We start from the raw sequence: 13,381 nt of genomic DNA on the forward strand, positions 1-13,381 counted from the left end.
AACAGGCTAGACACTAGAAACTGAAATTTTACTCCATTCTTCTTTGCAAAACTGCTCAAGCTGAGGATCAGGTCTGAACAGCCCATTTCAAGTTCAGCCAAAGATTCTCTATTGGATTGAGGTCTGGGCTTTGACTTGGCCACTTGTGTTTTGGGTCATTGTCTTGCTGGAAAGTAAATCTTCTTACAAGTCTTAGTTCTCTTGCAGACTGAATAAGATTGTCCTCCAGGATTGTCCTATATCTTGCCGCATTCGTTTAACCCTCTACCTTTACAAGTACAGGCCAGCTGCTGAGAACCATCCCCACAGCATGATGCTGCCACCACCGTGCTTCACTGTGTCGATGGTGTACTTGTGGTGATGTGCAGTGTTGAGTGTCCGCTAAAAGAGCATCTTGTCTGATGACCAAAAACACCCTTTTTGGTCTCATCAGACCAAAGAACTCTTGCCCACTCAACCACGGAGTCTCCTTTTAGGTGAACTCTAATCAAGATTTGATATGAATTTTCTTCAACAGTGCCTTTCTCTTTTCCACTCTCCCAAAAAGCTTTGCCTTTGTGCTTTGGTGACCTCCCTTACTAGTCACCTGTTTGCACGGTCACTCAGTTTGTGAGGACGGCCTGATCTAGGCAGATTTACACATGTGCCATTTATCTGCCATCTCTGGAACAAATAACTAAACTCTGGGGGATGATCAGTTCCTTGGAAACTTTTTGTATCCATTCCCCAACTTGTACTTTTCAGTAATCTTTTCTCTGAGTTGCTTGGAGTGCTCTTTTGTCTTCATGGTGCAATGGCTGCCAGGAATACTAATTAATCAGGGACTGGGCCTTCCAGACACAGGTGTCTAGACTATAATCATATAATATATATAATGTGATTCCCTTTTCACTAAATGTGAGACTACTAGCACCAGTTGGATGGACTTCTCTTGAATTAGGTCAGTCACTTTAAAGGGGATGAATATTCATGCAGTCACTTATTTTACCTTACATGCTCTTGTTTTATTGACATTACTTTGAGTAAATCTGTTTTCACTTTCACATTTAATAGTTTTTTTGTAATTTTTTGTCCAAAAAAAATCTATTTAACAATGTCTTTATAAAAACAATAAAAGGGTAAAACATTCAATGGGGTGAATATTTTTTATAGGCACTGTAAAACTTCAATTTTCTGAACAAACAGCATCCTTTGCCTTGGGTGCAAATAAGAGCATATGCAAACATTTCTATCTTACATATCTCTGTCAGTTTCTGGTGGCACACAGAGCTTTGACAGAGAGTTTAAGGACATTTAGAGGTTATGGCTTTGTAACTCAATCCAGTCTAAGCTGTGCTGCAGACTGTCTAAACTACCTGCAGGCTGAAAGCTGCTTTGTTCCCAGTGAAAATAAGTCCTGCTGTAAAATGTGAAAACTGAGTATAAGAGAGAAGACTAACAGCCACGAATACTCATAACAAACTGGGTCATAACACCAGTCTTAGATCATTAAATATGCTGGAAACATTTAGTCCTTAATTACTTAATAGGTTTGTAAAACATTCATTATATTAAGTTGATTAATTATCCTCATTAGTTTCATGACTTCTTCCATTAACAATACCTAAATCTACAGCTATGAATGTTAATTTCATTATGATCATAGTGGACAATGAAATTGTTCTACATGGTAGATGTGTTCAAAATGTAACACTAGATAAGGAACATAAAAAACAGCCATTGGCCATAACAACAGCTGCTGATTTTTCAATCAAAGCTGCCACCATGGCTTTGAGACACCCAGGAATCCCAAGGACACCAGAGACTACTTGCATAAGTAATATGCTACCAGCTGATAGTGTGACCCATGCCAGACACATACCCATCCTTCTTGCAGACAGTGATGAAACGGAAGTAAATAGTCAGTCCTGAAAAGCCGTGTAGATGCTTTCAGTCCATTGCATAAGGCTTTTGAGGACTTAAAGACTGCTCTTATTAATACGTCCTTGTCAAAGTAACCCTATAAACTAATATCTTTGCTTCCAATCTCTCTGGCATCCATATTTCTCATCCATATTAGTTTTGATTATAAGCCTGCACTTTGTTGTGCAGTTTAGCATCTGCTGCCACCCACTGGCTTTTGTGCTAACTGTACCATAACCTAAGTATATTTCAAAACTGCTATCACAGCATTTGCTGCCATATTGATTCTGTAACACCTGTCGATGCACGTATCAGCAGGAAGTATGTGAAGATAGTTTGCCATATTGATGTTCTAAGTACAGGGTGCAGCAGTAAAAGGCCTTAAATGACCATAAACCATCGAATAAAAGCCCAGTCCAATCTAAGGATTCATCTCTTTTACTAGCCTGGTGTTGCTGCATGCTTACACATATAAAAGCAGGTCTCAATTAGAGACTCCAGTGCATTAATAGCAGCAAGAAACAAAACAGGATTAATTTTCAAATCTGTGCAAGGAAGACAGAATAATACAAGTGCATGTACCAGTGTAAGAAAGAGCGTTTAAGATCAGATGGAGATCCCCCTGTGTGTTTGAAGCCACAGACAGTGAGCACGGCCTCCCAGTCTCCTGAATAATGATCTGGGTGAAGAAATTTTACCTCAGAATGACGGAAAGGAAGAGGAGGTCAGTATTGGCAAAAATGGCATCCATGGGAGAGTTCCAAGTCAAAACAACAGCTGACCAAAAAGAACACAAAGGCTTTTTGAAAGACCATCTTGATGATCCCCAAGACTTTTGGAGAAATATTCTTTGAACTGAGGAGACAAAAGTTTAACTTTTGGAAGCTGTGTCCTGTTACATCTGGCGTAAAACTAACACACCATTTCATAAAAAGAACATCATACTAACAGTCAAACATGGTGGTGGTGGTGGTGTGATGGTCAGGGGCTGCTTTGCTGCTTCAGGACCTGGACCACTTGCCATAACTGATGGAACAATGAATTCTGCTCTTTACCAGAAAATCCTGAAGAAGAATATTTGGCCATCAGTCCATGATCTCGAGCTCAAGCACACTTGGGTTACGCAGGAGGGCAATGATCTGAAACACACCAGTAAAACAAAAGTAAGATTTTTGGAGTCGCTTTGTCAAGTCCAGACTTTGGTGTGGTATGACCTTAAATGCTTTAAAACCCTCTAATATGGCTGGCTTAACGCAATCCCGCAAAGAGCAGTGGGCCAAAATTCCTCCACAGGGATGTTAAAGACTTATCACCAGTTATTACAAATGCTTGGTTAATTTGTTCCTGCCAAAGCTGGCACAACCTGTTATTAGGTTTATGGGGCAATGACTTTTTCTCAGGCCAGGTAGGTTTGGGTAGTACTGTAGGTCATCTAGAGGCATCAGTAGGATGAGCCGTAGGGGCTTTTAAAGATTCTAAGATCAAATATCCCTACCCAAATATGCTCAAGCATTTTTTTCTGCTTGTATAGAACAGTGGACGGTGTATAGGACGGTGCAGTACTGACTCACTATAATATGCTTTGACCTTGCCCTGTGACCTCCCTGTTTCATTAAATGTGTTGACAAGTGTAACATGCAGGGTATCTCCTCTGCTTAAAAACAGAACAAGCATGAAGGAGGGCACAGTATGACTGAGAAAAGGAGGAGATTCCTGTTTGAGAGCAGCGGTTTCGTGATTTTAAAAGACTGACATCTGCTGATGCAAGTGACAGAAGAAACGGAGTCCACATTAACAGAAGGTAAGATTTTCTTTCTTCTGAGCAATGCTTTAACACTGAATTAGCCTCTGTAATTATTCACTTTCACTGTCATTGCAGCAAGGTCAGTCCAGGTTAGAGAAAATAAGTGATTCCAGCTGTAAAACTTAAGTTTGTTTTAAGGAATGAGAGTACAGTCTAACGTGTTGTGTATAACACGTTTAAAAGGTTGAGTGAATTTATGTCAAAATATCAATGATGTGGGTCTTTGATGTGTTGTCTCACTCCTGCTTATTATACCTCTTATATTTCATGATTTTTTTCATATACCATAGAGCTCAGCTGGCTCTTGATTTAAGCTGATTATAAATCAAGTCCTTTAAAAAAAGACACCAGAGGCAAAACAGCACACATGTATAGATTTACCCACACATTAATGTTTATATTTTCCCAGTATTTGCCAGTATTTTCCTTTCTTTTCCTTTTTTGGTGAATAATCATGATTCATGCCTCAGACTGAGGCATCATACGTCCCTCTGCTGTTTAAGGAGTGCTGTCTCATGTTTATAAATGAAGCTTCTTACACCCTTTTAAACATTTTCCTGTAACTGTGTGCTGCTGATATTATCATGCACCCCTGTACTTTAGATTCTGGTTGCAAAGAGGAAAAATGTGTCTATCCTTTGACAAATTCATTACTCCAACTGTGACTCAGAACTCATGCTTTTCTTATTCATCCAGAATCTCTTAGTTTTGATACTTGGTTATGACAGGACACTTAAACATTAATCACACTATAATATACAATTTAAAAGAAAAGTACAAGTGCATCTAAAAGAATCAGAATATTATGAGAAAGTTTCATTTTTTTGTTTGATTTTTTCAAGAAGGAAAACTTCCATATATTCTAGATTTACAAAATACCAGTCAAAAAAAATGTTTCTTTTGCCCAAATCACTGCATGAATTTGTCATGGCATGGAGGCGATCAGTCCATGGCACTGCTGGGGTGTTATGAAGCCCAGGTGGCTCTGTAGCAGTCTTCAGCTCGTCTGTTGTCTCTCATCTTCCTCTCGACATTTCCTCAGAGATTCTATGGGGTTCAGGTCAGATCCGTTGGCTGGCCAATCAGAGTAATACCATGGTCAGGAAATAAGGTTCTGGTAGTTTTGGCTTCACTGTGGCCAGGTGCCAAGGCCTGCTGGAAAAGAAAATCAGTATCTCCATAAAGCTTCTCAGCAGATGGAAGTATTAAGTGCTCTTAAATCTCCTGGCTGACAGCGTCGACTCTGCACTTGATAAAGCACAGAGGACCAACAGCAGCAGATGACATGACACCTTAAACCCTCACTGTCTGTGGAAACTGAAAACACTGGACTTCAAGCACTTTGGATTCTCTTTCCAGGCTCTGGGACCTTCATTTACAAATGAACATCAAAACTGAATTAATCTGATAACAGGACTTTAGACCATTGAGCAACGGTCCAGATCTCTTTCTCCTTAGCCCGGGTGAGACACTGAAGATATTGTCTGTGGTTCAGGATTGGCTCAACACTTGGAACACAAAATTTGCAGCCAATTTCCTGGACCCATCTGTGTGTGGTGGCTCTTGGCACACTGACTCCAGCCTCAGTCCACTCCTTGTGAAGCTCCCCTAAGTTCTTGGATCTGCTTTGTTTGACAATCCTCTGGCTAAGCTCATCCCTGTTGCTTGTGCGCCTTTTCTTACCACACTTTTCCCTCCAGTCAACTTTCCATAAATCTGCTTTGATACAACCTCTGAGAACAGACTGCCCTTCCAACAGTGACCTTCTGTGGATTACCCTCCTTGTGGAGGATAACAGTGATTGTCTTCTGGATATCTGTCTAGTCAGTAATCATCAAAATCAAAACAAGTCATTTTATATGAGACGAATCTAGAATGTGTGGAAATTTGACTTTCTGAAATAAATTCCTCAAAAAATGAACATTTACATTATACTATCATTTTACGTGCACCTGTATATTTTCTAACCTTTTCCTGTCTGCTGATCCAGTCTTCTGTCTCCTCAGTTGCAGTTCCCCAAGTGTCCAGCAGAGGTCAGACATGCCACGCATCAACCCCAGCGAGTTGCACTCAGTCCTGCTCTCTCTCCTTCAGCACTGCCTCAACAGCACAGGTGTAGTGTCTCCACAGACAACTCAGAACTACACTACCCAGGGAACCAGGGTCCAAAATCAGTCTCAGGGCATGGTGTACATCTTCCTGGTGGTCGGCATGTTCAGCTTCTTCACCTGTGGCATCATGCTCAGCTACATTCGCTCTAAGAAGCTGGAGAACTCTCAGGATCCGTACCACCAGTACATTGCTCACGACTGGACCAAGGTGGTGACTCCGTCCAGGGCTGTGGCCGAGGCTCTGCAGAGGGAGGTAGAGAGTCCCAGAGCCGGCAGCAAGGAGCCTGTCATCATCTGTAACCCTTCAACAGTGGAGCCGCTGCAGGACAGGGATACAACAAGACTCTAAAGCATAAAACTCTAACACAAGACTTTATATTACCTTTACTTTATTGTCACATAGCAACTGAAGGTTACAGTGTTTGGTTTGAATTTCACAGAAACAACTCAACCATAAAAAACTGCATGGTGTTGTTACATTTCCTCTTAGCACATTAATTTCCTTACACTTAACTGTTAAGCAAGCATGATTGTCCCAATACAGGTCTCAGTTACAGCTATGACATTCTGAAACTATTTCAGGGTTACTTTGACGACGTTTTAAAAATGACTGAAATTTAAAACATCTGTATGGAAATGTTGAACAATTGCTGACATTACAGTAAAAGCATCTAATGCAAGTCAAATTGATGTGATTAATTTGGAACTTCATTGAAATCCAATAGTTTTGGGTGCAAATTCAAGTCATTTTTTATTCAAAAACTTATGATTTTCCTTATATTATATTAAGCCTTTTTGCCTTTATCTGCTCCACTGAGCAGTCTGGTTCAGTTTGAACCTCTCCTCCATAAGGGTAAGGCGAATCACTTTAAGAACCTCAATCAAGTCTAATTATCCTCTTGATGAAACCATGGATAACCATGAACTAGATGAATAAGAATCTGCACATTGTATTTTTTAAAATTAAACCCTCCAACATTTAACTTTTTAATTCATATTTATAAATATATTTCAAACTGCCAATATGATCTGACAGCCCTTTGTCATGCTGTATTTAACATAAAACTGAATCATAAAACTGACTGTATTTCATATCAAGGTGATAAATGATTAATTTTAGCCTGCTGGCTAGTTAGCAGCCTGTTTGCTTAGCTAGCCCACTCCAAACTCATCTGCTAAAGCTCACATTTTTAACATACTAGCCTCACATTATGGGCAAAAATATTACAGAGGGGAGGACTTTTGCAGGCATGTTAGATATGATGGAGATTCCAGCTGAAATGAAAGGACAGGTGACTCTTCTCTATAACCAAATATATGTGCAATGGTACTCAAACTTGCCACATTCATTGAAAAAATTGATTTTTTGACAATGTGGAGTACAGAATTGGGTTGGCTAAGTCTGAACAGAAGAACTTGCACTTGGTAAGAAAAAAAAGTGGGATCAGAGCATACCTAGACTTTCAACCTGAGCATATTCTTCATCCATGACATCAGGCCCTGATTGGTGTTTTTAGGCCTTGTCACAGTGTTCGCTCTTCTTTTCTCCTCCTTCCTCCTCTCTCTCTCCTTCTCTCTCTCTCTCTGCTGCTCCAGTCTGTGTTGCTCGGCTCCTTTTACAGCACGTTCGATCTCTCGTGACAAACTGAAGTGAACCATTTGCATTTTAAGCATAGGTACAACGAGATTATAATTGTCCACCAACTTGTTCAGCTTCACCAGCTCATCCTCTACAGATTCACACAGCTGCTCCCATTGGCTGTGCTCTTTTGGTGTCACAGGGTCACCGAGCCTGGCTCTCCCCTCCAATAATCTCTTTCGGATATGAGCAGTCTTCTCTCTGATGTCACGCTGTGTGACGACCCATGGAGGCTGATAACCGTTGTCTATGAGGATGCGGTTGAGGTTGTGGGTCATTGGATCAGCGTAAGGATTGTGTTCAAACTTGTTAAGAGGTTTCCCAGCTCCACTCAGGTTCCTGAAGTCTCCTCGGGCCATGGATTCCTGGATCAGATCTTCTACCAGTCGCTCCACAGCCTGGGTGATTTTGATCTTCCGGCTACGCTGACGCATGTCACGCTCCACCAGCGCCCCCTCTGCCGCAGCTGCCCTCTCATGCTCCCTCTGACGGTAGTTCAAAACCTGCTCAGACGCCCTGTCGACACGAATCTGCCGGAACTGGCGCTCACGTTGGCTGGGCGTTCCTGTGCCGACACCGTCGTAGCTGAGGTAGTGTCTGTGCTGAAGTGCAGTTCCTCTGGACTTATCTTCATCTTCCACTTCTTCCTTCCCGTCAGGTTTCTTAACCTTACTCTGATGAGCTAGCACAGCTCGGTAGGCCTCCTCTACTTGAGCAAACAGGCCTGCATCTGCAGTCGGGGCCCCAGAGTCTGGGTGGTAGAGCTTGGCTAGTCGGAGGTAGGCTTCTTTCACCTGTACAGGACTGCTGCTTCCCTCATCGGGCAGTTGCAGAAGCCTGTAGCTCTCTTGTAGGCTGCGGCTGATCTGGGGACCAGAACTGAGTGCTCTGAGCAATGGAGACTGTCGAGACAAGATGTGCAGAAAACAGCCATGGTGGAAGTTACCGCGGGCACAGAGAAGGTGGGAGGTGCAACTCATTGCTGGCTGATTCCTGTAGATTTAAAAAGAAAAAGAGACAGGCCATTATTCAGGGAGGTCAGTGGTGCTTGCAGAAGTGAGTACACTCTGTATTTATGCCCTTCCTTAAGGTTAAACATTTTATTTACAAAACTGGAGTCTGCAAGATGTGAAAAGGGTGCAAGAAAACTGAATAGACATGATCTGAAGTATAAAATGAGCAAGGATGTGGGCAGATTTACATGAATTAGATAGCATTATTAAGATAGTTTGCATGAACTGGTGCACATGTGCACATGAGGTAAGACATTACCACAGTGAGCTTATAACAGTATTTAAGTTTAAAATATTAAAGAGACAGTGCAGTGAATTTTACATAAAGCAGGGATATGGTGCTTGTGAGCTGAAAGTTATTTACATGAATTTTTTAAAATCTGTTTTTGTCTTAGTTTTACTGAAACAGTTGTGAAACAGGTGTTAAGGTTTAACTAGTGACCGTGTTAACTGACGTCTGGAAATGTTCTAGTTTCAACAGCTAAAAACACAGAATCTAAAAACCAACCTATGATATAGTTCATTACTGACATAACTACTGCGTATTTTGTCATTTAAAAAAATGTTTTACAGGTTTAAAGTGCGACAAGCTCGACTGAAAGTAGCCAGTTAACACGGTCACTTATTCAACCATAACACCAGTCCATGAAAAGCTGGAGACGAGTTAACTACGCAGTGTTTCACTCTGTCAAATTACAATACTTACCTGTTTTAGGTGTGTTTTTTCCCAACGGATCATGCGAATTCACATTAAAACTAACCATTACATGACACAAAATAAGGTTAAATTTCAGGGCTGGTTCTCTGCTAGCTAAAATATGCTACAACGTACGACGTTAGTAGATATCTTTGAATAATTTACCGCTTTATAACAGTAAAGGCTAAATGACAATAGCGTCACAAGTTCAGTGTTGTGCACATTAAATAATGCCCCTCTACTTTACACGACCTCCATGTAAATAACAGCCATACCTCCAACTTCTTCTTCGTCGTCTTTTCCTTATTCATTTCACAGCAGCTGTTTGGTGGTGCTGCCCTCTGTCGGCCAACCTGTAGCCCTACATCCACAACGTCAAGGAAGATGAGGGCGCCAATGCTGTTTTAAGGTATTTGAATTTGATTGACTTACATTTTGAACATTTAACTTCATTTTCAGAAAAAAAGTTATGGAGGCAGAAAAGGGCCAAGTAAGAAAAGTATGGGAGTATGCAGTATGAGGAAAATATTTAAAATAGGTTGGGTTTTTAACATCCTTAGATCAAACCCCTATATCAAAGCTACAGGTCTGCATCAACAGCTGTAGCAGTGGCAGATCATCATTCGCCATGAAACAGAAACTAGTGTTTTCAGGGGCATTGAAAACCTGCTGCCATGAATTTTATTAGACACAAGGACAGTGGATGAATAAGAAGTTTTATTTGGGCATGGCTAGATGGCTCTGTGGTGCCCCCTACAAAAATGTCAAAAGTCAGCCTGCGAGCATGTAAATAAAAAAAAACTTTCCTAAAACTTGCCTGAGTTTTTCTCTGACAATAATCAGATAATTAACGTAAACAATGAGGAGAAAGGCCATCAACATCTGATTCCCAAAGAAGAAATTGGCAGGAACCAGCATGCATGGAGGTGCACGGGCCTGTTGAGTACAGACCTTGACTTTCTCTGTTTCCCTGTGGTGATAACAATTTCCCAAAATCTTATTAATCTCTTTATCTTGGAATAACAGTGCTGACTCTCCAATAGTAACAAGTTCATTTTTCAAGATCTTCAGAAAAGACAGAAATTAACTTCTTCTGAAAAAGGGAAACAAAAAGTAGGGCTGCATGTCCTCCAAGGGCATCTGTAGAACTCTTCTACAAATAATATGGCAAAAAGATACAGTAAATATTACTGACATACAGTAAAGCTAAGTGTTGTAAAAAAAAAAAAATCTGATGGTTTTAAATAAAAACATCTAACCAAGTGCATGCATGTTTACCCACAATCTAAAGTCAGGTTTTTATATGGTATGTTAAATTCAGCATAGTATCTATCATTATGTATTCTGCTGTTAAATGAACATCTTAGTATTTAAAAGATGCTTTTCAGTATGTCTTATCATCATAATTATTTTATTGTTTTTGCACATTTTATCAAAACTATTGAAAGTATATTTTTAGAATAATTTCTCTGTTTTATGAGCATTTAATCTTATGTCTGTGCATTAAATTATAACCGTATTACAATGTATTTAATATCTTTTCTCTTATCAATTTTATCCTCCATTTTATAATAACTTTATCAAATTCATATTGGACTACATCAGTCTCCAAAACATTTTTTTAGAATTCTACCCTCTGACTGTGACTTTTCTCCTCACTTGTACAGGACATTTAGTACAGCTGAATATGTCTGAAAGGTGTAAACCAAAGTTTAACTGACTGATATAGGTGACTTTTTTCTGGAAAGCAGAGTCACAATTAATGAGAAATACAAACAGAGATTTAAAGGAAAATATCAATTACTGTTGTAATGAACCGTTTACAGACATCCAGATAAAACACGGGATATTCAGATTAACACTAAACATAATTGTGAAGCACCTTTTATAAAAAATAAGAAAATAAGATGTTATATCTGCAAAACAACTAACAAGTAAACAAAAGACATCAAGAGTTTTTAAAATATATAGTGCTTAACAAATTTATTAGTATAGCATATTAGTATACTTATATATATGGCAATATAAAAAAATTAAAGTGTAAATTGAACAAACTGGCTAAAATGGAAGGCTTTAACTTTTCCTGGCCTCAAAGAAAACAACACAGAAAGAATAAAAACAGAATAATAATCCCTGTATTAGTGGTCAAAACACTTCTCAATCCATTTCAAATGGACACCAAAATAAATCACCTTTTCATTTTTACATTGTGGCAGAAAAATCTACAACATGAAATATAAAAAATCAGTTTCACACATGAACATAAAACGTAAACATATTAAGTGCAGTATATTATGGAGATATATTTAAAATACTGGAAATGCACATATGTAAGAAAAATAATGCCTCTGTTCTTATTTAGTTTTCTTTTCTTTTTCTATGATTCAAAATAAAAATAACACATCTGCCCTAAAATTTACTCGTCAACATTTCATATTTAAAGCTTCTCAAGCATCTTCAAGTCTTTTTTAGCATGAATCCGGCAGTGGCACACCATAAAACTTCTCTCTATACCATTTTTGCTGTCAAAAGTTTGACTAGTCTAACGTGAATTCTTGATTTCTGAAATGTCAGCTTTGAATGGTTTTTAGCTGCTTGTTTCCTAAGGATGGGCACACACGGCAAGATTTTAAGCCCTATTCGAGGCCAGATTTGTCTCCCCCCCCCCCGATTTGTCGTTGCAAACAATTATTTGTCTGAATAATCCTTGTGTGTGTGGTGTCAATACAATTATTTTACTGCTCCAAATCGTTGCATAGCCTCCCAGACTGTGAATCAAAAATATCAAACACGTTTGTTATTCATGATTCTAGGTTTAAGTGCCTCCAACGGAGTACCAATGACCAGTGACCAATGAGAGTGAGTGAGTAGCGTTAGCAGTCGGATCAAACCATAAAAACAACTGTACCTTCATTCCAGCCAGGATTCCATCCTGATTCTTTTCATTGTTTTATGATTTCTGCTGCACCTGTAACGCATGCCAGCATAGCCTGTTGTAGAGGGACAGCAAGAAGGAATCAACAGAAATCCATGTTTGTTTGATTTTTTTTATGAAGTCATGAGATCACACCAGGTTCCTTAAAAGGTCGGCTAGCAGGTGTGCGTTCTGAGGATTAAAGATGAAAAATCGCTTGAAATTGTCATCATGTCTTTGGTCTTTCACGTTTTCAAAATTGGTTAAGATTTTAAAATCGCCCAGTGTGTGGCCGGCCCAACTTCCCTTTGGATTCAGATTTCTCACAACATCTGCACCAGGTCATTCCTGTTTATTCTTCTGAGAACTTCTTTGGTCAAGTCTGTACATTGTTGGCTGTAGATGCGCAACATCAGATCCACCAGTTCCAACCTGTTTTTGTTCTCAAGTTCACCCGTCGAGATGCATGGGAGGCCAGCGAGGACGCCTTTATCCTGAAGGAACCACTTGAACTTCTCGAAGTCTTCCTGGTTCAACTCCTCCAGAGTTTTTAAAAGTATCTCTCTGTCTGTGGTGATGGTTGCTGCCTGATACATTCAAAATGAAGAGAAAGAGGGATCTGATTGTTTGTAATTATCAATAATATTACAACTGAAGAACACTTCAGGGTATCTTGAGTAGTGTCAAACCATTATATCATGAGTTTTAAATACTGGAAAGTCGTTCTGATGTGATTAAACTTACCTTCTGCAACAGTGAAGAGAGCTGAAGATCCACGAGGTGTTTGTCTAAAGAGAAAGAAAATAAAATATCTAGTAAATCTGCTGCACATCACCCCATATGGACAAAAAACATTTATGATGATGCATATTGAACACAATAAAAGCAGCTAAAAAATATCAATCCATGGTAGCAAGAAAGTGAATTAGGGTACAAAAAGATTTAAGCTATAAAGGAGGACGCTGGGGTGGAGGATGTGTAGCAGCAGCAGCATGGTACATCAGCATTAATGCAAGCAGGGATTGGGGGGAGGAGTATGTGTCGAGAGAAAGAGCTATGATTGGCAGTGGGGGGTTGGGAGGCGATCACTGGGATCAGCTGTCTGTCTGCTAATCACAGCTGGGCGTATAACTACCGTGTCCTGCATTAACGGCTAATCTTCATTTTATAAAAGAGTGTTTTGGTTGCTACAGGAGGCACTACGCTCTTGCTCACTGCTCGCTGCACGGTTTGGATCCTTCTTTCTCCCATAAACAAAACAGTGTGGATAAACCGCGTACACAGTCATTTAAAAATCTTTA

At 39.7% G+C, this 13,381-nt stretch overlaps 3 protein-coding genes across 11 annotated transcripts in view; 1 reads left to right on the top strand and 2 right to left on the bottom strand.

Annotated features, from left to right (window-relative positions):
• Positions 1 to 5,677: 5,677 nt before the first annotated feature.
• On the top strand, positions 5,678 to 6,166 carry LOC121514171 (the record flags this gene model as incomplete). Its single annotated transcript, XM_041794270.1, has 1 exon — positions 5,678 to 6,166. A coding segment is annotated over one exon (489 nt), but the record flags the coding sequence as incomplete, so codon positions are not given.
• On the bottom strand, positions 6,055 to 9,470 carry dnajc28 (DnaJ (Hsp40) homolog, subfamily C, member 28). Of its 2 annotated transcripts, XM_041792536.1 has the most exons (3): positions 9,176 to 9,432; positions 7,273 to 8,449; positions 6,055 to 6,136 (listed from the first exon to the last, which is right to left on the bottom strand). In XM_041792536.1, the coding sequence occupies exon 2, from the start codon at positions 8,434 to 8,436 to the stop codon at positions 7,273 to 7,275; it is 1,164 nt and encodes a 387-aa protein (XP_041648470.1). In that variant the 5' UTR covers positions 8,437 to 8,449; positions 9,176 to 9,432; the 3' UTR covers positions 6,055 to 6,136. The 2 variants fall into 2 exon arrangements, with proteins under 2 accessions (XP_041648470.1, XP_041648471.1); XM_041792537.1 differs by lacking the exons at positions 6,055 to 6,136; positions 9,176 to 9,432 and adding an exon at positions 9,442 to 9,470 and having other exon boundaries at positions 6,206 to 8,449.
• A 1,664-nt stretch (positions 9,471 to 11,134) lies between these two features.
• LOC121513011 overlaps positions 11,135 to 13,381 on the bottom strand; it is a 35,849-nt gene continuing 33,602 nt past the window's right edge. For all 8 annotated transcript variants that reach the window (XM_041792475.1, XM_041792477.1, XM_041792476.1 and 5 more), the window contains 2 exons: positions 12,825 to 12,868; positions 11,135 to 12,667 (listed from right to left, as the gene is read on the bottom strand). In XM_041792475.1, coding sequence (XP_041648409.1) covers positions 12,404 to 12,667; positions 12,825 to 12,868 — 308 coding nt within the window. In that variant the 3' untranslated portion in view covers positions 11,135 to 12,403. The remainder of the gene's footprint in view (positions 12,668 to 12,824; positions 12,869 to 13,381) is intronic.

Source organism: Cheilinus undulatus, linkage group 8 (assembly GCF_018320785.1).
Source record: "Cheilinus undulatus linkage group 8, ASM1832078v1, whole genome shotgun sequence".
In the NCBI taxonomy this organism is placed as follows: Eukaryota; Metazoa; Chordata; class Actinopteri; order Labriformes; family Labridae; genus Cheilinus; species Cheilinus undulatus.